Source organism: Phycodurus eques, chromosome 6 (assembly GCF_024500275.1).
Source record: "Phycodurus eques isolate BA_2022a chromosome 6, UOR_Pequ_1.1, whole genome shotgun sequence".
In the NCBI taxonomy this organism is placed as follows: Eukaryota; Metazoa; Chordata; class Actinopteri; order Syngnathiformes; family Syngnathidae; genus Phycodurus; species Phycodurus eques.
Genome location: NC_084530.1, coordinates 25602427 through 25627902, shown reverse-complemented (window position 1 = coordinate 25627902; position 25476 = coordinate 25602427). Strand labels below are relative to the sequence as shown.

General features: G+C 43.1%; 1 protein-coding gene across 5 annotated transcripts; it reads right to left on the bottom strand.

Annotated features, from left to right (window-relative positions):
• Positions 1-405: 405 nt before the first annotated feature.
• LOC133403555 (calmodulin-regulated spectrin-associated protein 3-like) lies at positions 406-22115 on the bottom strand. Of its 5 annotated transcripts, XR_009768707.1 has the most exons (20): positions 21854-22115; positions 16915-17192; positions 16168-16308; positions 15248-15337; positions 15077-15112; positions 13671-13718; positions 11732-11870; positions 11494-11633; positions 10036-10129; positions 9732-9783; positions 9592-9653; positions 9030-9060; positions 6466-8872; positions 5733-5848; positions 5378-5664; positions 5218-5305; positions 4403-4509; positions 4184-4302; positions 1391-3518; positions 406-490 (listed from the first exon to the last, which is right to left on the bottom strand). XR_009768707.1 is itself a non-coding variant. In XM_061678498.1 (19 exons), exons 1-19 carry the CDS (start codon positions 22014-22016, stop codon positions 3171-3173), a joined length of 4746 nt encoding a protein of 1581 aa, XP_061534482.1. In that variant the 5' UTR covers positions 22017-22115; the 3' UTR covers positions 857-3170. The 5 variants fall into 5 exon arrangements, 4 of the variants coding, with proteins under 4 accessions (XP_061534482.1, XP_061534485.1, XP_061534484.1 ...); XM_061678498.1 differs by lacking the exon at positions 406-490 and having other exon boundaries at positions 857-3518; XM_061678501.1 differs by lacking the exon at positions 406-490 and having other exon boundaries at positions 857-3518; positions 6466-8770.
• Between the last annotated feature and the right edge of the window lie 3361 nt (positions 22116-25476).

Genomic DNA, 25476 nt, shown 5'->3' with positions numbered 1-25476 from the left:
CATGTTTATTTCTTGTAATTATGACATTTAAAGTTTAATGAAAATAGTTAACTCATGGAATTGTTTGGTCAGAAGTCAGGGGCATAAATGACCATGATTTAAACAAACCACACACAATATAATTTTTTGGTTGAAGTTTTTTTTTCTTCTTTTTTTAATGGGGGAAATATCTAGCAAAAAAATATCTGAGATACTTTTTTTTTTTTTTAAACAAAGAATTAAGAAAAAGTAGATTTTAAAAATGACCCCAATTGATTCCCAATGATAAACATCCTTTCCCTTGAGGGCAGAATATCGGCTTCATTCTGCAACCAATAACATCAAGTTTTCTGTGTGATTTTATTTTATTTATTTATTTATTGGGGGGGGGGGGGGGGCATCAGCATACACTGGAACGATCACTCAGTCATTCACTCACCTCAGATGCCGTTTCAGACGTCCGCAAACAAATATGATCATGTTTGGCGAAATGTTCCCACAGATTGGAAATCTGTAGAAAAAGTGAAGTTGCACTGAAGGAACTGTAGAAGGAGCAGAAGACGACCAATGGCTAAATCGATGCAATTCGGCCTGCATATTTCTTTCCTGTCCATGTAACGCAGGAGGTGGACAAAATATGGCCCGCGGGCCACATATAGACCACTCTGTTTTTAAATTTGGCCCAGAGAGAATGTAATTATCAAGAATCCTGTAATATTTAGTGTGTTAATTTAGATGTTCCCCCGCCCCATCAAAAAAAAAAATCAAATAAAAAAATAAACAATTAATCCACTCACCTAATTACATGTTAACTGATTTATTGTAATTAAAATTAAAAATCCAATTTCTAATAAATATTTAACATTTTATGGTTTTGATCATGTCATTGAATAAAAAATAACTCTTTTTGTGAACTGTGGGCTTGTGAGGCTGAATTTAATATTGATGTTTAATGGATGTATTGTTAGATTATACATTATTTGTTGTGATGCTTTGTCGCGATATTTTTGAGATTTGTGCATTTGTTCCCGTTAAGCCCTTGGAAATTTTTGCGATGAAAAGCTAGAACAATGAAATTGTAATTGAAATGATAACGCCTTATTAAATGATCGGGTTTGGCACATCCGCCTCACAGTTTTGAGGTCGAGGGCTCGAATCCGGGCTGTGGCGTGCCTGTGTGGCGTTTGCATGTTGTACCTTCCACATTCCCAAAACATCTTTCTTAGTTTCATTGAAGACTAAATGATCCGTAACCCAAAATCTCATGAGGACACGTAGCGTAACCACTACTTTCGTCCGAATATCTTACCACGTGTCAAACGACAGTTGTGTGTTGTGTTGCCGCGAATTAGCAGTGAGAAACATTTGTCGATTGTTGCAAACCAGCAGTGCAAAAGTAGAATAGTCTTACTTTTAATGTCAGCTCTCTCACATACTGGAGCCTTCAAAATCAGTCGTGTTCTTGCTCTGACGTCCCTGAAAGATGGAAGATCTCGTCTTGTCCATGCTAGTTTGTCCTCGGACTTTCTCAGTCATCCTTTATAATCAGTACAGTTCTTTCTCCATGAGTTGGAATATCAATTAAAAAAAAAAAAAAAAAAAAAAAAAAGACGCGGCCCTCGCAAAGCACTGAAAAGGAACGTCAACAGCATCTTCAGGCTATCATTTAAAATCAACAGGGCTCTTGATTGCCGTGTGTAAAAAAAAAAACAAAACAAACAACAACAACAAAAAAACATGCCATCCAGAAGGAGCATGTCCTTACTGGACGTTTCACTTCCATCCATCCATTTGAACACTTTTTTTTTGGTCCTCATTAGGGTCATGACATTCTTGTAACCAGCCATTAATCAATTCGAAATTGTTGTTTTGAAAAAAGTGCAATGTCACAGTTTTCTGTTAAAGGTGAAATTCCAAATAGATTTGGATTTTTAAGGATTTTGGGTGGCCTGTTGCATTGCATCGCATCCCTTTAGAATCCACCACAATCTGATCCAATCCTGCATGAAACAGAATATGCAGACAATTTTTAAGCAGATACTTGTGAATCGTGAAGGTAATACGTTCACAAAACGGAACTTGACACAGAGCAGAAAGTGGAGAATGGAAAACCATTTTTGGGAGTTATGCAGAACAATTCCCTTCAGTTACTACAGTGGTGCTTTGAGATGACAATGTTCGTCGATTCCAGCTCCCCCACCCCAAAAAACAAACCAAAAAAAACCTGCTAATTTTAAACAAGTACAAATAGCCTGTTAATAACATATAATGTTGTACTTTGTAAAAACAGAGTAATAACATAATTAAATAGAATGTAAACCATTAAACAGTTTCATCATGATTTAACGCCGCAATCCAATTCATTACGCTGCTCCTTCTGGTGTGCCCGCCTTGGCCACCGGGAGGCAGTACAGTCACAGTAAGCTGAGGTAATATTAGTTATTTTTCGTAGAGGATAAAGAATATATGCCTGTGAGTGTCGTTATATTATGTTTCTACATGCGTTTGTGATCCAATATCCATTGCTGAAAGGGTTGTAAAACCGCAACTATCGATGTCAAACATTAGCATTTCAATGGCATTTCCCATTGATGTTAGCGTTACGCTAGCGGGGCCTGCTTTTATGGAAATGAAGTTTGCGCGTTTTAAACGCACAATGTGTAATTCTTGTTTTTTTTGTTCACTATTTTGCCAAACTTCAGCTTCTCTTGAAGAAAGTGGAGTTGAGTTCACTGGCACCATACTCAACTCAAGTTTACGCTCGCAAGTCAAAACAAAAAAATGGTCAGAACAATAGCTCGTATCTTGAAAACCTCCCAAGCTGAGTCACTCGTATCTCAAGGCACCACTGTATTTTAGTTGTGAAAAAAGTTTATTTGCATCTTTGCGTAGGAAGAAAAGCTCTATATAAAAGCAAATTATGAGTAATAGTTCTAGTAGTTGTCAGGGGTGTCACACCCAACGCTCCAGCTCACCTGTGACCCTGAGGGAAAAAAATGGATGGATGGATGAATATAGGCCAAATGGGACCATCTTGTGTTGGATATCCTGTTAAAGCAACAGGCTTCTTACACTGACTGTGAGAAAAACTATGAGCGTTTGACAGACGCAACGGGTTGAGAATTGCCTTGCAAAGACCCTCAGGGCCTAATCCTACAAAGTTTGTCGACAATATGCAAATGAGGCGTGGGTCACTTGGAAGCCAGCGCCTTCTTCGTGACGCTCGCCCTCCTGCTGCCTCCTCCTCCTCCGCCTCCTCCCGCAGCTGCCGTCCCGCCGCCATACCACAGGTGTCCGGGGATGGTGAAGGCGTCCACGCTCATGCCCAGGGTCTTCGAGGGGATGGCGCTGAACTGCTTCCGGTCCGAGCTGTACTTGTACATGGATTCTACCTGGGCCGAGCTTATCGTCTTGGGGCCCACGCCGGTCAAGCGCACGAGTTCGGCCGAATCCGGGTTGGCCGTGTAGACACCGCGGAACTGGCAGCTGGCGTCCCGGAAGAGGATGAGGAAGTGGTTGGCGGGGCTCTTCTCCATCTCCTGTGGTTGGAGGAAGAAAAAGTCAAAATGGCGTGCAGTGAAGCTCCATTTATTCGCAATTCACCTACAATGGTACCTTGACTACAAGTTTAATTTGACCAAGCGCAAATCAAATATTTTTTTTCCCATTGAAATGCTGATAACCGGTTGGAGCACCACTAAAAAATACCCAAAACATTTTTGTGCCCTGTTTTTAATAAAGAAAAATGGCACGTGTAGCAATGTGCAAAACAAAACAAAATAAAATAAAACACAAAAATGAGAATGTAAAGAAATAAACTGGTTTTATAAAGTGTAATGACTATGTACTGTACTATCCATGTGTTGGACGTGTGTCTTTAAGGGTCGTGGCCTAGTGAGTGACATCATTATACATTAGAAATCGGTGTCATATTGCAATGACATCTTGTTGACACTGATGACACTGTTCTTTGAAAATCAAGTCATCTGTCAGCCATTCATTTTGAAGGCTAATGTAAGATGAGTCTGAAATGACAAAGTACTGGGATCCTAGCTTGTGGTCTATTTACGATTTGAACTATTAATATAGGCGATTATAAATATTTTGGGGGAAGGGGCGTCTACTACTCTGGCTTATTCGTTATTTGCGTCCTTATCCATATTCCGTAGTGTCGTACGGCCTTGAGACAAGCGCACGGGTGTACCTCAACAATCTTCTTCTTTTGGGACTCGTTGACCTTCCCGGCCAAGCAGCAACGAGACAGAGCGTTGTGGATAATGAACTTATTGGACTTGAAGCTCGGTTCTTTGAAGAGCTTGGGCCCTGATCAGGCAAACATAAAATCACGTGTTGTTGTTGGAAAAGCCACACTATGTGTGTGTGTGTGTGTGTGTGTGTGTGCGCGTGTGGAGATGTACCATACCTGTGTATTCTGGGGCAGCCGAAGTTCCATTTGAACCAGTTTCCCAGTCTCCGTTCTGCTTCGCAAGCCTGCTCGGCGTCACGCATCCACCTGGCGAATCGGGTCGGCTGTCAGGTGCAGATCAGAGACACGTAGCTTGAAGTAACATACTTACAGTAGATGGTCAAATTTTTTTTCTGATCAATTAAGCAAAAAACTGATCCGAGCATAAATTGAAGCGACGCGGGAGCTAGAAGCTACAGTCTGCAGTCTCAGCAGCATTAAGTCACATTTCTACCGAGCAGTATATCGAGCAATATATCGGGCATGTCCGGAAAGTGACTGTTTAAAACAGTGGTTCCCATCTACCCGCCACTGCCCCTCATTGACAATTAGCTTCCGACTCAGTCTCTACCGCCCCCACGCTGGCCAGTGGCCGATTAGCTTCCGATCGGGAGGACCCTAATGAGGACCAAAAATATAGAAAATAAATGTAAGGATAAACTTGAACCGTTACAATCTGATAACCAAAACACAGCAGAGTGATAAGCTGTGCAGTACTCAAGCAAACTGTACCGTAATACTATTAGCGCTACCCCCAAGACAAGCATGTTGAGAAATGGAAACTTCACAATGCCATCCATCTTTCAATAGTCGACGGCGCTTCACTGCATTAGGTTTGCGCGTGAGTTGGAAGACTATTTGCAATGGACAGGTTTCATGATGAACATGGTTCTGAACTGGACCAAACCGTACTGCTTGGTGAAGACAAGGCGTTGAAGAGGGGAGAAATAAGAGAAGTTCTCATCTGATGTAATCAGAAATGGGATGAGCACCTTTGGACTTTCTTATCCCTGTCATTGTTTCCGGACACATCTGTAGCTGCCAGGTTGAGTGACGAGTGAGACTTGGTCATCTTAGGGGCTGTAGGAACAAAAGCATTCGTCAAAAAGTCCTTTGCAACAATCTCAATGACAATTGATGATATTTCATTACTAGTGGCTTTCTTGGCGGGGCTCAGAGATAGCTGGCTTTCCTCCCTGGTGACGCTGCGAGGTCGTGCGCGCGTCTTCCTTACAGGCGATCGTCCCTGGTTGGTCGATTTCTGCTGCAGCACCTTGTCCAGGTCGTCCATAATCCGGAGCTGCTGCCGGCGGGCGTACTCGGCTCGTGTGAAATCTCCACGTCGGGCTGGAGTGGCCGGAGGAGTGGCAGACGGGGAGGCGTTTCCAGCATGGGGTGTGCTCGAGGGAGAAGAAGCAGTCTTCTCAGAAGATTCCGATCTGAGGAAAGAGGGAAACGGCTTTTGCCTTGCTCTAACTCACGGCATTGTTTGTCTAACAGTCCTTGCCTTTTGTCACATTCTTGCTCTTGTCGCCTCCTTTTCAGCTCCTCAGCTCTCTTCTGCTGCCTCTCCAAAAGGAGAGCTTTCCGCTGAGCCATCTTCTCTTCGTTGTCTACATCCCCCTGCAGATACCACAAAGGCACCATCCATCCTCACTCCAACACTAGTGTTGCTTAAAGAAACAAAACATCTACACAAGGTCCCCAACCACTGTGCCATGGTCATGGTACTGCTGCATAGTACAGCACAGAGAGAATTTAAAAAAAGAAGTATTTAATATAATATTGGTCATCAGTCTGAAAGAAGTTGTATTTTGAAAATCAGCCTATGCAACATGTGGGATGTCTCAAAAATGTGATATGGTTGTCAAAGACAGTAACCCCACATGAATAACGTTTCTGGAGCGCTTCTTTGGAAAGGGAAAAAGGCCAAATACTGAGACAGAAGAGGAAGAGCTGACAACTTCTACGAAAAAGAAAGCTGCGTTAAGAGACAATATCAGTGACATTACTTTAAATATGGCTATATCCACTCGGTGTAACATTTTTTTGCAATGACGACAGAAGGTTGGAGCGGCTTACAATGTCGACATTCAGCGCAATGGTGAGTTGCATTTTTGAGAATTCAATTTTATTTGTTCCTTTCCCGGTCCATCAAAATATTGTTTTACATGAAATCAGTCTATGATGCTAAAAAACGTTGGGGACCATAGATCCTGACTTTTTTTGTGAGCACTCACCTTGAAGAAGAATCCTATCCCCCCTCTTGCTCCAAGCTCATTGTTTTCTCCAGGTGGTTCTAGAGCATCAGCCTTTGCCTGGCCTTCACTGGACTCCGTTTGTGGGTCTGAAGAGTTTCCAGCTTCTTTGGCTGAATCCAACTGCTCTGCGGTATCAGAAGCGATTACAATGCCAGGCTCTCCCGCAGATTCGAGTTGATCACTCATGGAGTCGGAAGAAAAGTCATGCCCCTCATCCGTTGGTTCATCACCGCCTCCCTCCGGTCCTCCAAGGGAGGAGAGTGACACCTCAATCATACTGCAATGTTTCTCCGCAAGTCCAGCTCTGTCTCGGCCCTGTCCTGTGCTGCATGCGGCAGAAATTGATAAAGTCTCGCTCTCAAAAGAGCATTCAGAGGGAGCTCCGGAGCTGCTGCCACTGGTGGCCCTCGAGTGATGCGGTAAGGGCACTACGGCTGCCTCGGCATTGTCCTGCTCGAGCTCCAGGCTGAACTGGGTTGGCGTCTCGCTGGACGCTGTGTCTGAGGTGCTATCATCAGGTTGCGGTGCAGGCTGAGAAAACTCCTGAGGAGTTTGAAGCCCGCCGATGCGGAAGGACGATGTTGTCTGCACTTGACACTTGCTGGGCGACACTCTGCGCAAATGGGGGAGTGTATCCACAGTGTGAGTTGGGTTCAAAACACGATTGACAGGGGTGAACTTCAGCTCCGAGGGTCGTGGATGAGGTTGCGTTCGCAGTTGGTGTTTGGGACTGCGGGGGGCAGACGAGATGTGGATCTTGGTGCGGGGGGCAGGACAAGAGGAGGAGACAATTGTTTTTGGCGAAGTCGCTGCAGGGAGAGCGTGGGTCCGTCGGGATGGCGAAGACACCGAGGAGGTTTTGGGACCTCTGGGAATCATCCAAACTTTGCTGGTGCTCATGCCAGGATTCTTAGTCGGAGTTCTTGGAGGCGTCTTTGTGGGTGTGGGAGGAGGGGTTTTCGCCGGTGTCTTAGTGTTACCTTTAGGTTTTGACTTTGGGGTGACTTTTTGTGAGCTTCTAGGTCTTTGGTTGCCCAGAAGCTGCTGCTGCTGTTCGGTTAGTTTCTGCATGTCCTTCTGCAGCGACTGCAAAGCTTCACTCAGTTTCTGGACGATTTCATTATACTCCACAAGGATGCCATCTTCTCCTCTCTCTTTGTCCAACACTTTTTCATTCTCTTGTCCTTTCTTACTGTCAATAGAAAATGTGACCTGCTTCTCCAGCCGGGTTGGATTAGAGACAGATGTCTTGGCTTTCTCCTTGTCTGTCTTTTCCTTGTCTTCTTCCTTTTTCAGTTGCTCCTCCATGTTAGTGAGACGCTCTTCCAGAGAGAGGTTATCCTCGTCTGTTCCCTCTCCCCCACCCTCTCCTTGTTCTCGTTTCATTTTAAGGAAAGCTGTTTTTCCGAGCCTCTGTCTGTGCTTGACGAAGATGGCCTCAATTCGTCTCTTTTGGGCTTCGATGCTTTTGCGTTTTTCCTCCAGACGAGCTCCCAGCTCCCAGGCTTCTGAACCCGGCTCGGGAGCTTTGAGGCCAGGGCTGTCCACTCGGCTCGGAGTTCCTGCCGGTGTGCAGGGAGTCTGTGGCGTTCCCGGGGTCGTTGGTGTCGGGGTAGTGGCGAAGTCTTCCCCAGAAGCTACGGGATGTCTTCTTCTGTTATCCCGTCGCTCTGCAAAGCTTGTCATGCGTGGGCTGTTGTTGCCGCTGTGGTGTCCCTGATTACTTTTACTGGGTCGCATATTACCAGGGGCATTTCTTGGGGTGTCGTCAGACGCTTCAGATGAGTCAACGCTGCCGTCTCGCAAGACAGAGTCATCGTCACGTGACATATCGGTTGCCCGCGATGGCCTCTCTTTCCTCTCACCTCTACCGCCGTTGCTACTTGCCTCTCCACCCACCGGTCGGTAAATGACTCCCGAGCGGCACGGGGCAGAGCTACTGAGCTGAGGATTGTCCTCCAATGAGGAGTGCAGGAAGAAACCAGCAGGGGCGCCCTCGGGACATAACCGGGGTTCTGGTCTCGCTGCCAAAACTACCTTCCCGCCTTTCTCTTCAGTCCTTTCCTTCTTTCGATCCTTACCACCAGGAGCCACATATAGCGCCTCCTCAACAGTGGGTAGCTCTCCCAGAGGGGCCGGGTGCATGTAAGGCCCCCAAGAAGTCCGCTGCGATGGTGCCGAGGCGCTGACCAGGTGGCTGAGATCCTCGGGAGGGCTGTACGGTACACGAGTCATCCCCGCCAGCGAGGTCGTCGCGGGGATGCCGGCGCCCAGGCTGTCCGTGCTGACAGAGCGAAAGACAGAATCTATTGGGTTGCCCATGACAATATCAACATCACTGTCCAGCCCAAATGGGATGCTGAAAGTCACTGCGGACAGAGGACGACTGCAGGAGGGCGGATGACGGTGGTGGTGGCGGGGGAGTGGAGATGTGAGTGCAGTGAGACCACAGAAGCCAAAGTAAGACGGTTTAGAAAATTAAGGCAAAGTATGAACACAACAGCACATTGACTAAAGAAAAACACACCCAGCAAGTGTAATACCTGATTTGTTTCTTTGTCCAGCTTTTGTTTTCTGGAACAACACATAATCACAAAGTTAGTTGTGAAAATAGAAGCAAATATGGAGCCGTGCCCCCTTTGCAGCTATAACAGCCTCCACTATTCTGGGAAGACTTTCTCCAAGATTCTGGAGTGTGTCTCCAGCTCTTCCAAACCAAACTCATGCAAGCATGCCTGAATGGACCATGCATTGTGCACTGGGAACAGGAAAATGTCATCCCCAAACCAAACTCTTGGGACTGTCCAACATCTCTGACTAAGATGTTGACTACTACTATGAGGACTACAGTGGACCCTGGTTCATCGCGGGTGATAAGTTACAGAGTCAGAGAGACAAAAAAACAACAACAAAAATCATAGTTTTACCCCTCCCACATGCTTTAAACACATTCAAATTTTGTTGCAACACCCTTTTTAAACACACTGTAAACATATTTCAACACATAAAACACTGCAAGCCTAAAATGTACAGAAAAAGGGAACACTGTAGTCCAGACGCTAATTGAAAACAAGGTGTGTCCAAATATTTTTGTGTGTCTCTTACCCGGTGATACTAGGGAGGGGACGGTCACAAAAGGTTGTTTGAAGACGAACAAAGGAGACCCGCTGGAACAGTGGCAGATAGAAAGTGTTGGTGACACCACGGTTGATGGTATTCTGGTCTGAAACAACATTGCTTTCTACCTGTTGCTGTTCCCGCTGACAGGACTGGTACAGAACACTAATCCTGAGACATCTGAAACACATGAAAGAGGCGCAGCTTATCAGAAACTCTATATGAAGGCTATTTGCCACCAAGCAATACAGTTCGATTCAGTTTGGCGCGCTACAAAATAAGGGAGCTGTGATTTTAGATTTTTTTTTTTTGCCATCCTGCTATTTACATAACTGATCCAACTACTGTTTTCTAAAGGAAACATAAACCGGATCAGCATTGGAACTGGACTGAATCACAATGGAAATGTGAATTATACAGCCCAAAACTCACCTGTGAGGTCAATGGTTTGTATGGGTTGCACAAAATCAGGCTTCTTAATCTCGAAGCACTCCAGCAGCTCAGCGACGAAGCTCATGATGTTCAGCTGAGGAGGGAAAAAAAAGCCAAGTTTTGAAATGATTTATCTTGGTTTCGTTTTTTTACATCACAAAACCCTGAAATTTCAACAGGGGTGGGTAGACTTTTTATAACCACTGCATGTTATGTCTAATACACAGTGGTGTCTTCAGATACAAATTACCCAACTGGGAGTTTTTCAAGGTAGGAGCCGTCGATTGGCGGATTTTTTTTTGCTTTGACTTGTGATAGCAAACTTGAGATACGAGTGCTGTATGGTGGGAGGTAACTCACCTCACTTCCTATAATTCAAATGGCTACAATTAAATATTCTTCAAAAAGAAAAACAGTCTTCAAGCTGTTTAATGCCACTCTTATCTGAAGGGGATTATCACACTACAAATAAAACGAAGAAAATGACACGTGTATTTAAGACAACTACAGTACATAGCCTCTGCTAGCTTAATGTTAACATACAATGGGAAACACCATAGCCACACAGGCAAAAAAAAAAAAAATGCATCTATGTGGCTGTGTTGTTACCCTTCAAGCAACAGATACTCCATCTGAACACAACTATTGCGGCAACACGCGTGTCAGATAATATAACAATATTTACAGGCATATATTCTTTATCCTCTGCGAAGAACGACACCAAGGCAAGCACACCAGAATGTGCAGCACCATTGAAGGAGAAAGTGTGATGATAACCGTTTGCAGTTTGTAACTATTGTTATTTTATTTTTTTATTTTTTTTTAAAGTCATTTTCGGCCAAGGAGATGACAAAATGTTGAGCTTCTCTAACATCCTGATGTATTCTTGAGTATTAGATTTTTTATTTTTTTTTTAGCGAATGCCCGATTCATTATGGTGGACCACCGTAACTGATGTACCGGAAATGACGACACGGAAATAACGCATTTCACCGAGCCTTGGGTGGAGCGCGGCCTTTTGTCTTTTCTACAACGTGCACTAAACTTATTATTTTGCGTTCCTGGAGCAGAAAATAATCATGCAACATTTAAACACATGTAAACAATGAAAAACAATGATTATAATAATTGCAGTGAACAAAACAAAACTAGCTGGGAATAGCTGCCCAACAAGGTGCCTGACTGTGAAATACATGCACCAAGCAATGTATGCACAAAACGCAGCAATACCGCTTTTGTTTAGTATTCAAATGTTTTTGTAATTTGTTGTAATAACATTTGGCAACCGGACAATTTGCTTGTTCGCCATTATTTTTCCTTCAACTTTTTCATGATTGGCATTCAGAGAAATCATGTGGTTCTCCTGTCTTACGGTGAGGCACGGTGGGCTACTTGTTGTCCACATACAGTATGAATGATGCAAGATGACGAGTACATTTAAAAGGCGATGGGGCTTACATGCAGAAGAGGCGGCGCATAGAGAAGGTCCTCCAGGGGAAGAAGGCAGCAGCTCTGCAAACTGCTCTCACAAAACTCTTCAATCAGCTGCAGGTTATAAAGACTGTCGGCCACTGACATGGTGTCCTTCAGACATACATCTGGCAGAAAATAATAGGTGCAGTACGGGTTGATTATTGACGTGTCCGAAGGTAAATATCAATATTTGATGACGGCGTGTGTGTGTGTGTGTGTGTACCCTCTAGGGGTATCAAGCCGGGGCAGTAGAAGTGCAGCACAGCAGCTATAGCGCAGCCATTAGACAGATCTTTGACCGCGGTGACCAGAGGGAAGGTGGGAGTCAGCTTGGACTGCACTTTGTCCTTCCTGTAGCGGATCTAATGGAGAATAAGAGCAGAGAGCATACTGAAGACGGACCATCTACATGAGGAGATTAAGACTTACAGTAGAAGAGGTGTGGGTCCTCCTCACGTGATTTAAAAAATAATAATAATAATTTAAAAATCAAGTCAAGCTGTGAAGCCACAACAAGAAAAAGCCCACAGAAAAATTAATCAAGACAATATACCCTCACTGGCCACGTCATTAGGTACGCTTGCACAATCTCATAAGAACCAACACAAGAGCTGCATCAAAATGTCTGCAAAGAAAGAAATGTTCCACTTTGATTAGACACTGTATAGTAAATATATTAATTCCATCCATCCATCCATTGTCTTCCGCTTAATCAGGGTTGGGTCGCGGGGCCAGCCCCTTAAGAAGGGAAGCCCAGACTTTCCTCTAGGATGAAGGGAGAGCCCGGACACCCTGCGGAGGAATCTCATTCCCGCGATCTTGTTCTTTTGGTCAGAACCCACAGCTCGTGACCTTAGGTGAGGATGGCAACGTAGATCGGCCAGATTGGCCCGCTCAGACTCAAGCAAGGATATATAGTAATTTCTCGTGTATAATGTGCACCCATGTATGATACGCACCCCCAAAGTTGACCTCAAAATTGTGGATAATGCATTTTTACAGTGCATGAGTTTGCTTCTACCCATATGATCAAAACATTAAGTATTATCTGTATTTTGTTAGTTTTTTTTTTTACGAATTATTCTGAAGCACTTTATTTGAACAGGTACTACTTTTTTTTATTTTTTATTTACTTGCTCTTATTTTGAAATTCACAGCCCGACTTTTATTTAGCAAATCAGAAAACACAGTTGTGCTCATATGTTTGATTACCCAGGCAGAATTTGTAAAATGGGTACAATTCTTCAACGAAAACATGAAGGGCCAGGCGAAACAGATTTAATTTTATTTTAATGGGATGGAAATTAAACGGTCAAGCATTTCAGAAAAGCAGTATCATTAAACAAAACCTAACCATCAAGAAATTAATGATGGTTGTTGTTCATATTTAAAAATCAATACTGGCAATACAAATTCTGGCAAGGTATGTAAACTTATGAGCACAAGTGTACATATATGCATTCATATGTACGTACCCCTGTCATATTGGAATGAAAGTTGAGGCTACAGCTTTTTCATAACCATTAGGTGGTGGTGGCATACTGTAATGGAAGTGTACAGCTTTTTCATAACCTCTAGGTGGCGGCATACATTTATAAAACGTGAAAGGTTTTTCCATTTTTCTTCCAAGACCTATGTATAATGCACACTATTGACTTTTGACCATTTGGGGGGGAAACAAACGCGCATTATACACGAGAAATTACGGTACAATAACTCACACCTCCTTGGTGGACCTCTTTGACAGTATCAAATCACAATCAAGCATTATTTTCGTTCACATTAAACATAGGTTTCTTGACTGGCATTCGCAGGATTGTGCAATGGATTGTACCTAATTTTGTGACCAGAGAGCGTGTGTTACTTAATCAATAAAACATAAGCACACACCAAACACAGGGTGCGGTCTCATCCTGCCCAAAAAAACAAAAAACAAAAACAGGCATCAACAAACATCAATAACCTAAAAAGAAATTTGACTTTAGGTGAGGATTTGTGTCCCGCATGCAGCAGAAGCGCACACACACTGACTGACATCAAACTCATTCCAGCTGGAGCTCAGCGTTAAATGCGGTGGAGGTTAATTTAGTCTGTGGGTGGGTCGGGTGCGTTGCTAGGGAGGGACACGCGGATGACGACAAGAGCGATCTGTTATACGTTACCACTGGAGGTTTGTTCCCCGACTCCTTCAAACAAAAAGCGATAGCATGCTGGACGGGGGCGGGGCAGAGAGAGGGACACAAGCATAAAAATGACAAAGGGGCCGCCCTGAAACATATTGTCACACTGCCACACAAGGGGGGGCGTGGGGGGGTTGGGGATGGCGGACAAACAACATGGACGAGGCTTCACCTCCCTCCTCCTTCCCAGCATCCGACTGATGATTGAGGGTCTTATCACAAGCATGTATTTTGCATATCATACGGAGTAGTGATCAAATTACAGAATTAACATGCATGCAAAACACTTTTTTTTTTTTTTTTTGCTTAATGGCTGAAAAGAGACATCCATTTTCTAGTTATCTGGTCGGTCCGTTGGTCAGTTCATTAGTTACAGTGAATACAAAAAGTCTACACACCCACGTTCAAATGCTAGGTTTTGGTGACATAAAAAAGTGAGATCAAGATCAATGATTTCAAAACTTTTTCCAACATTAATGTGACCTGTAACCTGTTTAATTCAATTGACACAAAAAAAAAAAAAAATAATAACTTCAATCCTGCTGGGAGGGTAAGTAAAATAATCAACGGAGATTTTGAAAATGTCAGATTGATTGTTACACTTTGGAACACAAAAAAAGAACATCAACCTTTAAACAGTTCTTTCAGCGTCTTTATAAGTTTATGCTCACACTGCAGGGCATTGACGTACAATTCGGCATTCTTTGTTTAATCCGATCGTTTTATGTAGTTGCTCACATTACAAACGGAATGCATGAGTTTGAACGTGATTGGTTAATTCTGAAAACAGTCACATACCGTTATAGGGGTTATAAAAGGATGTGCACACTTGTGCAATCACATTATCTCACTTGTTTATTTTTTCTTCCCCTCTGAGAATATTGAAATATTGAGTCGTACAGGTTATATTCATGGTGGGAAAAGTTTTGAAATGATTTATCTTAGTCTAATTTTTTTATATCCCAAAAACCTGGCATTAGAACAGGGGTGTGCAGACTTTTTGTAACCACTGTAATTAGTTAGTTCGTTCCGTTATTCTGCAATATTTGGACATTTGTTGTTGATCCGTTAGAACCAAGACCTTCGAGTCCCTGGAACTTGCAATTGTGGCTTCAGAGAGTACAAATATGAGCAGGAAACATTTTGAGGGACAAATGAACACACTCTCATTGGTCAAATGACATGACAGGCAGCTAATTAAAAGACACACACATACTGTCGAGACACATATGCACACACATATATATATAAAATACAAATAATAATGAGGCATTTCCAGCAGGCACAGCGTCAGCCTCGGCGAGTGCACGCACGCACACACACACACACACACACACACACACACAAATGCACATCGAGAGGAGACGAGCGAGACAGCGCGCACTTACGGGGACCAGCTTCCAGTACCAGCGGGTGGGCGGGCCCTGCGGGAGAGCAAGGTGCCACAAACGGAGATGAGCCCGAGGAGGGAGGCACAGTCAGGATGATGATGTTAGAAGCTGGGCTGACACAAGTCACACACGTGTGTGTGTGTGTGTGTGTGTGTGTGTGTGGCGTACCGTTTCCTGAGAGGGCTGGGGGTCAGCGCTGGGCTGCGACTGCTTGGGCCTCTCGTCTTCCTCGGTGCTCTCTCTCAGCTTCTGGTTCAACTTTAAAGACAATGAAGTGACAATTATAGGACATGTTGAGTGGTTGATACATCAGAGCACATCAGTGCAATCCCCAGATACTCACTTGTGGCGCATGAAAGAATCACTGACAAAGTACATTTCGGTTGTATTTAACTTTTTGCCTTGAAACGTTTGCAATTCTGCATTTAATCTTTACATTTTTTTTTAAACATCTATTGGTAAAATTTACATTTGACTTTCATTTGCAATATATTTGAATGGAATCATTATTTAAGCAGTTTTTTTTATTTTATTTCCTATATTTAAGCGCAGTGATAATGGTCAAACTGCGCATAATCTCACAGTGGTTTTGTTGGGGTCTAAAATGTTTCTATCGTTAAGAATTTAATCAACGTAACAGTTTATTCGTGGCAGACTAGGTCCAGTAGATAGACCTGCAGTAATAAAAAAATTAAAAAATAAATAAATAACAAGTTTGCTATGCCTTGCATTTGTACCCATTTTGTAATGTGCATTACCGCCACCTATAGGACTGGAGTGTAAAAACACCACCCAGATTGTCTTGGTTTGGACGGACACGTTTGCTTGTGTTTCGCCTTGGCAGAGGTCTGCATTTGTGTGACTGTTGTTGTATTTAATGCCCTGCGATTGGCTGTCCGGTCCAGGGTGTGCCCCGTCTCTCGCCCAATGTATCAGCCGAGTAAGCCTCATGTCAATACAAACACTGGAAGGTTGAAATGAGGCTTGGCAATATTCAGAAAGATTTTCCCATTGTATTAAAATTGAATTATAAAATAACCGTTAACTTGGCAGCACGGCGTGACGGAGGAGCAACATGGCCGACTCACCCTGTTGACCCAGAAGAGCACCGCGTTCTCCCACGGAGACCCGACGCCCATGTGCTCAGCCTCGGCCGCCATTTTCACCCGGTCCACGATCTCCCTGGCGGCCAGCGACATCAGCGAGTCCATCAAGGCCAGGTGGGCTTTCTGCAGCCGTCGGCCACCAAAATACAAGAAAATATGACATTGACAAGTAGTTCATCCGTTATGAGCCATAACATTAAGGTACACCTCCACAATACAAGAGAAATTCTGCCTTTGTAAAGATAGTAATGTTGAGTTTTTGCGCGACAGTGTCAGCATGTCACAATGCTTATTAGCGCGGATGTGCTGCAGTGGATTTCAATCTGTGAGCTGTTAAAAGATCCCCTTCCATCACTGTTTTTCTGTTTTATCTTGATCATCATTTGATGTCCTTTTATCAGGTTTGCGTGATCATTTTGGTTGGAGATAGAATAATAAAATGTCCTTTTGCAAGCCATTCCCGTTGGTCTATCCCACCTGGCACTGGCCGGATTTCTCATTATAATGCGACATGTAAATGAGCTTTGCTCTCATTGGATCGCTCATTTTCCCTTGGCTCTGATTGGTCCATATAACAACGTCTGCTAAGTAGCGACGTCGCGTTCTTCTACGCTTAGCCCCAAGTTGAGACTCGTGTCCCTCGCAAGAGTTCGTCGGCGTGCTCGCTCTGGCGAGAGAGTGCCGGTGTGCCTAATGAAGTGTCTTTACAACGTTGACCAAACGTCCTACCATCTTGATGGGGGTGCAGCTGAGGTCGTCCTCTCTGACGCCCACATCCCGGACATGCGGGGCCACACCTTTCTTGGTGAGGAACTGGAGCAGGGCGCAGTTGTCGGAGGGGGCGTCCTGCGAAGCCGAGGCGGGGGCCCCGCGGGCCTGGAGCAGCAAGGCCTGAGCACGGCAGTAGATCTCCGGGGAGAGGAGCAGCTTGGAGACGGCCGGCTTGAGGTGCTCTTGGTCATACTGGTCCTTGTAGAGCGGCTCCCGCAACTCCACCGGCACGTTTTCTGCGGACGCACGCGAGAAAAGTAGACGCGTAGATACAAAAAGTCAGCCAGTCGAACGAGAAGAAGGTGAAACCAAAACAATATTTAGAATACTGTACAGGTCTGAGCCCAGCTGTGAATAGCAACAACAACAAACCGAGCAATTGACACCCCCCTAAAAAAAATTTAAATGACCAATATCAATAATTTAAACCAGAGGTGTCAAATATACGGCCCACAGACCACAACTGGCCCGTCAAGGGGTCCAATCCGGCCCTCGGGGAAGGAGAACACATTCACTGCCATGTTTCAATAAAAGTAACAGTTCTTGCTAATTTTGTCCACTGGAGGGCGCACTGACGATACTCAAATAACTGATGCACTTGCGAAGGCCAAATGATGCCAACTTTCAGGAGCACACTGAGATAAAATGCTGTGCCATCTTTGCACTACAGTTCTGTGAAAATACAGAAGTAGAAATATTTTAAGATATTGAATGTTACAAAATTTCAAACAAAAGCTTCTGTTCTAAAGAGGTTAGTGGAACCTTTTTTTTTTTTTTTTTTTTTTCCCCATGCACTGCCACAACTTGTAATTTTATGTATATGCAGTATTTACAAAGAATGGATAACTGAATGGTCACGCTCACTGATCCATAAAACTGTTCAGGCTGCTCATATGAGAAAGATGCTCATATGATTTGCAGAAAACTTTGCAACAAGAATGTTGTGAATATTTTCATAATGTACTAGTAATTAATTATTTGTGCCAAAACAACGGGGAACATTTTGCATAATTATTATTTTGGGATTTTTAAGCCACAAATATTCTCCTCCGGCCCACTTCAGCTCAAATTGGGGTGAATGTGGCCCGCGAACTAAAAAGGGTTTGACACCCTTGCTTTAAACCACAATTATGATACCAAAACAGTTACAACTTTACCCTTAAAAATAAACATCTGACAGATGATTAGATAGAGAGAAAAAATGCACAGTAAGTGTGGTGAAGACTCTCCGCAACAACCCAGGTTAAAATAAGATCCTCTCCACCATACAAAGCTTGTTTCTTCATCCAGATGTATCACTTCAACATACTTCTCCTTGGACCAGTTATGGTTAATGGAGGACAGGTTAAAAATGGGAAAATAGTTGAATTTGTGAATAGTGAACTGCAAATGTGTCGGGGATTACTGTACCTTACATAACGGTCATGTGGCAAAAGTTAATACATAAGCGTAACCATTCCGCCTAACGCTGAAAGCCTATACCAAGTCCTAATGCCAAGGGAGAAACCTTTTCCTCAGTGAATGTTTCGTAACGCCCTGCGAGACGATAATGTTGTCTTCCGCATGAACAGCTCAGCTGAGCGAGGACCGGGTCACGCAATTCACAAAGACGACGGCAAAGACTTGACGAGCGAGACGCCACCGAAACAGTGACCCACATTCGACTGTCGCAGTCTCCGGAAAGGATGCTCGGGCTGTCGGGAAGACCGGAGGGAAGTCTCCATCCCTCCATCCCTTCCTCCATGTCTATGAACATTTAAGACTGTGTAGATGTGCCACGTCTTCTTTTCTTATATACAGTAAATCCTCCTCCCCGTCAATCAACAGCAACAAGCGTTATCAACGCAATCACTGCAGTGGGTTTGGGGTTAAATCTTCTCACAGGAAATGGGAACGTCGTCACTATGGAAACGACAGAAAAGGCAAGTCGTCGTCGTTTCCCTGCGGTGTCGACGGAGGCGATGAGACTGCAGAGTTAGCAGCGCGAGCCCCCGCTAACCCGATTAACATAATGCTGCGCTCATCTTGTAGCGGCACAATGGGGCCAAAGCATCTCTGGACCATGTTAGCTTTGCCTGCTTCTCCAGTAGGAAATGGTACAGAAAGTAAAGCATTGCTTCGTAAAGCTATATTCGTGTAAGAGCAGCGTCACGAAAAAGCCACTATGACACACACATGTAACCAGACCTTTTAACGACACTCGCAGCTATATATTCTTTGTCCTTTGCGAAGGACTAATATTAGTGCCGTACTGACGGGCTGAGAGTTAAGACAGCTAAATAAACTGTATACTGCCTCCAGGTGGCCGAGGTGCACACACCAGAAAGAGCAGCACAACTCAAGTGTGACAAAAACTGTTTATTTCTTTTGAATTGTATTTGATTGTCATTACTGTACACTTTTCTAAAGTATAATATTATAGTGTGGGTTTTTTTTTTTCAACAACAACAAAAAAATATATAATAAACGTTTTTGGGGGGGAGGCTGGAATGGTTTAATGGCATTTCATTCAATTCAATAAGAAAAGATGATTTGTCTTGAGTTCAGATGTGGTCACAGAACAAATTAAACTCTTATCTGAAGGCACTACTCTATTTTCATTACAGTACAGTCCCCAACATTTTTTTTGCACCACACAGCAGTTTCACCTAGACATATTTTGACGAACTGCCATCGAAATAAATCAAAACGAATACGAGGCACCATTACGCTGAATGGAGTTGTTGTAATTAGTGGGACAGCTATGTAGGTTTCTCTCAAACGAGCTGGTCACAGTGTGTTGTAAGAAATTACTTCGTAGCCAGGCTCCAAACAAAAATAATCATTAGAAGAAGACTAGTATAGTCAACTAGTCGACTAATCTGCTCAAGCTCTAAAAGTAATAGGAATAGTTTAGAAGAAGAAGAAATATATAGTCGACTCAGTGACTAATCTGTTCAAGCTCTAAAAGTAATAGCAATAGAATAGATGGAGACGAAGAACTCTATAGTCGACTAGTCGACTAATCTGTTCATTCTCGAGCAGTGATTAGTAAGTGTGAAATTGTGTATTGTGACCCCATCATAATTTTAGGTGTTAGAATCCTTCACATCTTGCGTATTTAAACACAAACAACGTCAAGATGACAGAAGGCTTGAATAACTTGACGGCTAAAAGGAAGAAAAAGATTGCCTTCATCAAGTGACTTTTTGGCGTCATCCTTCGGCCACGTCTGCTTGAATAAGCCTCGACTGCCGTGTGTGCTCGCTTTGAGCCGCGTTTCCTCATTTGCATCTATTAAAAGGCACCCGGTGGGCAATTTCCGCACGAAGCCTCCCCGCCGAGAGCTTCTCTCGCTCTCCTCGTGCACCACAAGCATGACGATAAGTTGACAATGCATCAATGGAAACCGACATGACACCCGAGCTTTTCAAGGTGTAATTTTTTTTTTTTTTTTTTTTTTTAAAGGATTTGGTCATCAATATATACCAGTGATTCTCAAAGTGTGATAGGTTTAAAAAAAAAAAAAAAAAAAAAAAAAGTGAAATAAATAGTAGCTGTTCGAAAAAGACTTTGGATGAAGCAAGGCTTATAAATGCTGAATGTGGTTTACACTTTTTTTTTTTAATTGAGTGCACTATATACAGTAAGTAGAGTTCAGTTGTATCGCTTTGCATTTCATCTTTAGGAATAGTTAGATTTTAAACATTTATTTAGGCGCAAAATCCACTTTTATGCACCATACATTTGAATTGAATCATTATTTAAGAATCAGAATCATCTTAATTTGTCAAGTATGTCCAAAAACAAACAAACAAGGAATTTGTCCCCGGTCGTTGGAGACGCTCTTGTACGGCAACAGATTTGACAGAAAATACTTTTAAGACATAAAAATGTAAAAACACAGTATGGAGAGTGACTGAACAATGAAGTGTTACCGGCAATGTGGTTATGAGGATCATTTTTTGATTTTTTTTTTTTGGACAATCTTTTGTTTTCTTATGCAGTGGTGCCTTGAGGTTTAATCACCCGTATGTCAAATCCTCTTCCATTATTGAAATGAATGGAAATTCATTTATTTCCATTTCAATTTCATAACGGTGTGTGCCTCTCTCACACACACGGATGGGGGCCATTGTGCTGCTCTTTGTTGTGCCCGACTTGGCCACCTGGGGGCAGTATGAGACGGAAATACTGCACATTGATGTCTGTACAGTCCGGACGTCTCAGCTCCTCACAGAGGATAAAGAATACATGACTGTGAGTCCTGTTATAGTGACTGTCTGAATGTGTTGCTGCACCGTTTGTGTTCAAACATCAGCTGCACCTTGTATTGTTATACCGCATATATGCTAAATACATACAGCATATCATGACACACTTTTTTTGTTTGTTTTCTGATAAAAACAATATATGAATAAAATACAATAATATTTTAAAGTTGTCCCCGTGGGCACCAAATCGAGTGTCAAGTGTATGCAGCAAACAGACTGATTAGACAGGGACACGATGACCGTGTGATGACGTCAGCCACCCAACCACCGCAAAAGACCAATAAAGTCAAGCATCGCCAACGCAACGTTGCACTTTTTTTTTTTCCTCTCTTTTGTTCCCCAACAACAATAACGGCAACGGCGAGTCACACTGACACCGATATTCTGCAGCGTGCTGACCCACTTCCACGCCGTTCAGCACCGCTTTGCAGTTCGGATGCAGCGCTATAAAGTCTTTTGTTGCACTGATATGATGCAGCATCCACACAACCCACGCGTGGGGTTGTGTGGATGATGGACGACGACGACCCCCAGCAAGGAAGGATACACGCGCACACACAAATCTATCATCCATTATCCACCGAGCGCCCCACCCAAGCACGCACGCATGTAGTGATGGAGCCCCCACCCGTGGATGCTCTTACCTGCACAGCCGTAAGACTTGCACAGCAGCCAACGCACGCTGGCGCGGATCTTGGCCCGGTTGAAGTCGCACCGGTCCAGAGGGGGGATCTCCGGTACCGAGAAGGACTTCCTCGTCGTCGACGTGGTCGTCGTCGTGGGCTCGCCGGGTCCGGAGTCCACCATGGCCGCACTGAGGGGGACGGAGCACCGGTAGGAAGAAGAGGAGGAGGAGGGAGGATGGAGGGCTGAGAAGGGATGGACGATGGAGGAGGAGGAGGAGGATCTGCTGATGTAAACAGGCACAAGAGTGAATCGTCACACGGACAATCCATTTCTCTCACAGCCCCCACCCGCTATTGCCCGGGCGAGTTCATTAAAAATACACTGAATTATTGAAAAAGAGGGGGGGGGGGGGGGGGCATACAATATAGCTATTTATTAAATGACATGAGGAAAACTTGCCCTCTCCATGGGGTTAAAAAAAAAAATGCATAAAATAAAACTTGTTGGTCAACACTGCTTCATTACAAAAATGTTTTTTAAAAATGACATACACTGCAAACAAAAATGTATACGTCTTAGAAATACGAGGAAATAATTAACATTTTAAGTAAATGCACGGTTGATGGAATTTTTCAGTAATGGTTAAATACAATCAAACAAAATAATAATAATTTAAAAAATTTTGGTCAACATTGCTCAGGTGCAATCAATCATTAAAAAACGTTTAAATTAATAATAAAACGCAATGAATAAAATGAACGAAAACTATATAATACAGTACATTAAAGATCAATCGAAATATTTTCCATGACAAGGCCAATTTTCATAGCTTTTTATCCCACACACACACAATTCTTTCACCAAGAACGTAAATGACATTGACAACCACAATAATATATATTGCAGATAAATAAAATGACAAGAAAATGTGTAAACATGACATGCTTAATAAATATAAGTCAAATGTATCAATAAGCTATTCATACAAATACCTGAATATAGCAATTTCTCCAATTTGTTACCCATACCAACAATTTCCAATTAATAAAAAAAATATATATAAACCATTAGATTCATACGATACAAAAAAAAACATAACAACAGGGCAAACCGACTAAAGCCTAATGTTTCATGTTTGATGAGTTCAGGTAGTCCTTCCATTTCAGCAGCTCCACTTGCTACCACACGGTGGCACCCTTCAAAACCACCAAAAGTAGTCCCAAACAAAATGTTGGTGAGAATTATACATGCATTTAAACCACCATCAGAAATGTTGCAGCTTTGATTATTATTTTGTATTTTTTTGCTGCAGTATAAAAGCCAGTACATTAGTCATGTTGTTATACAGTAAGTGAACATTCAGTCATAATGATTTGTAGTGGAGCTTCGAAAGCATCTTAACAAAGGGGAGTGTTCAAGCAAAAAAGAATGCACCACAACCTGTTTGGCCCTATTTCGCTTTTAAAAATATTTTTTTTTTAAGTAGGTCCGTTACAAAAGAGTATAATTAAATGAGTCTAATAAGGAGCAGACATGTTGAAGTCACAGTGGATTTAAGAGGACATCGCATACTTCAACTATGCTCAAGGTAAAACAACGATGACAAAAAAAACCCCAAAAAAAACATTAAGTTTATTATTTGTGACAGGCGTCTATCCATGAGCTCTTGTGTAGTTGTAACATTGTATTCCTCTTTTTGTATGACTGCAGTGTCTACTGTAGTTTAAATAATTAAAATCCTGTTCTTTAGGCACACCTGACAATTCACACAAGCGGTGCATCAAAAATGACCCCCCAAAAAATGATTATTTTGATTGACAGAGAAGTGTCAATTTAACCATGTGTTTATTATTGTGGTTAGTTTGCAGTGGCGACATGTAACAGATATTGGATCTACCTTATTTTTCTACACTGACTGGACATAAGTATTGTGACGGACCTCAAACCCCGCAGCAGTACCTTGACTTACAAATGCCCCAATTGACGAGTCTATATCCTAGACTGGCTTTACACGCACGTGGACAAAAATTGACAAAAATTAAAGAAAGACAAAACCTACAGCAGTAACAGAAATAACTTCAATAATAGATAAAAAATAATGAAAATGTACCAAAGAAAATCAGACATTGCGTTTTAATTGTGGTTCAACAGAATTATGAAAAAAAAAAACTCATGAAACAATTCTGGAATTAAATGATGGTGCCCCTAGAAGAGATTGAAAATCATTTTACAGCACAGGCACATGTCCAAACAAGGTGTTTTTTCTCCTCTAATTAGCAACACAGGTGTAAACAGTAAATCAGCTTATTTAAACAGGTGACAAGTAATCACTGTGCTGTTTGGGTGACATGGTGTGTCGCAGAATAAACATAGACCAGAGGAAGTGAAGGAGAGTTCTCTCAGGAGACAGATAATACAAACTGCGATGCGGTTGAAAATTTGGGTGCACCTAACTTTTCTGCTAGTGCAACCAAGAAGAAAAAAAGAAGAGGAAACAATAAAAATAAAAAGTTGGGCACACCGGTGCAACCAGTTCGCCTAGAGCCCTGACACTGCTGTCACGCTTCATCACACTCTCACACCAGGCTTCTTTTTCAGGCTTTTGTGCATCACACCACTGTCGAGCTTTATCACAATTGCACTCTGTTGTTCTATTTCAGGCTTTTTGAGGAACACTTTATCCCAATTGCACTCTGTTGTTCTATTTCAGGCTTTTTGAGGAACACTTTGTCACACTCACTCTGTGCTTCTTTTTGCAGGCTTTTTGAGGAACGCTTCGGTCACACAGTGCTTCTTTTTCAGGCCTTTGTGGAGCATACCGCTAGAACACGGACTTTTTGCTTCATTTTCAGGCTTCTGTGTAGCAGTCTCACACTCGCTCAGTGCTTCTTTTTCAGACTTTTGTGTATTAAACTGTCACACTCCCTCTGTGCTTCTTTTTCAGGATTTTGTAGATCAAGGTTTGTCACACTCACTGTGTTTCTTTTCAGGTTTTTGCACACTGCTGTCATGCAACTGTAACTTTACCCAACGCAGATTTAAGCAGCAATATCAAATGGATTCTTTGCTCCATGTTTATGATAACTCAGTTGGATGGCAAAGCACAAACCAAGCCTGAAAAAGAAGCACAGGGAGTGAGGCGAACATGATCATAGCAGAAAACGTCACACAACGCAGTGACAATCAGGAAGTCAACTTGCCTTCGGGTCGTGAGCGTGGGTACTCCAATTTAATTTCTTTAGCATCAAATAAATCACTTGCAGAGAGTGTCGATCAAACAAGGTTTTATTTCTTGGAATACTACTTGCCATGTTTCCAGTAGGTCACACGGTTGATGGGCGGCTCCTCCTCCAAAGGCTCCATGCTCCGGCAGAGGTCGTCACTCATGGGGAGAGCTCTGGCTCCGCTCAGGAGGGCCATGCGCATTAGGAAGCGCAAGAAGATGATGAAGCCGCTGTACGACCCGAAAACGCGCAGGGTCACGTCACAACAAAACAGATTCCGGGTGCCGGGTAGCTGAAGACTGTCCGGAGGACTCACCGGGAGGAAGTCGGTGGAGGATAAAAGGAAAGAAGCAGGAGGGAGGGGGGACAGGAGGAAATATTAAGCACAAGCAAGCGAGTAAATAAGAGGACGTGAC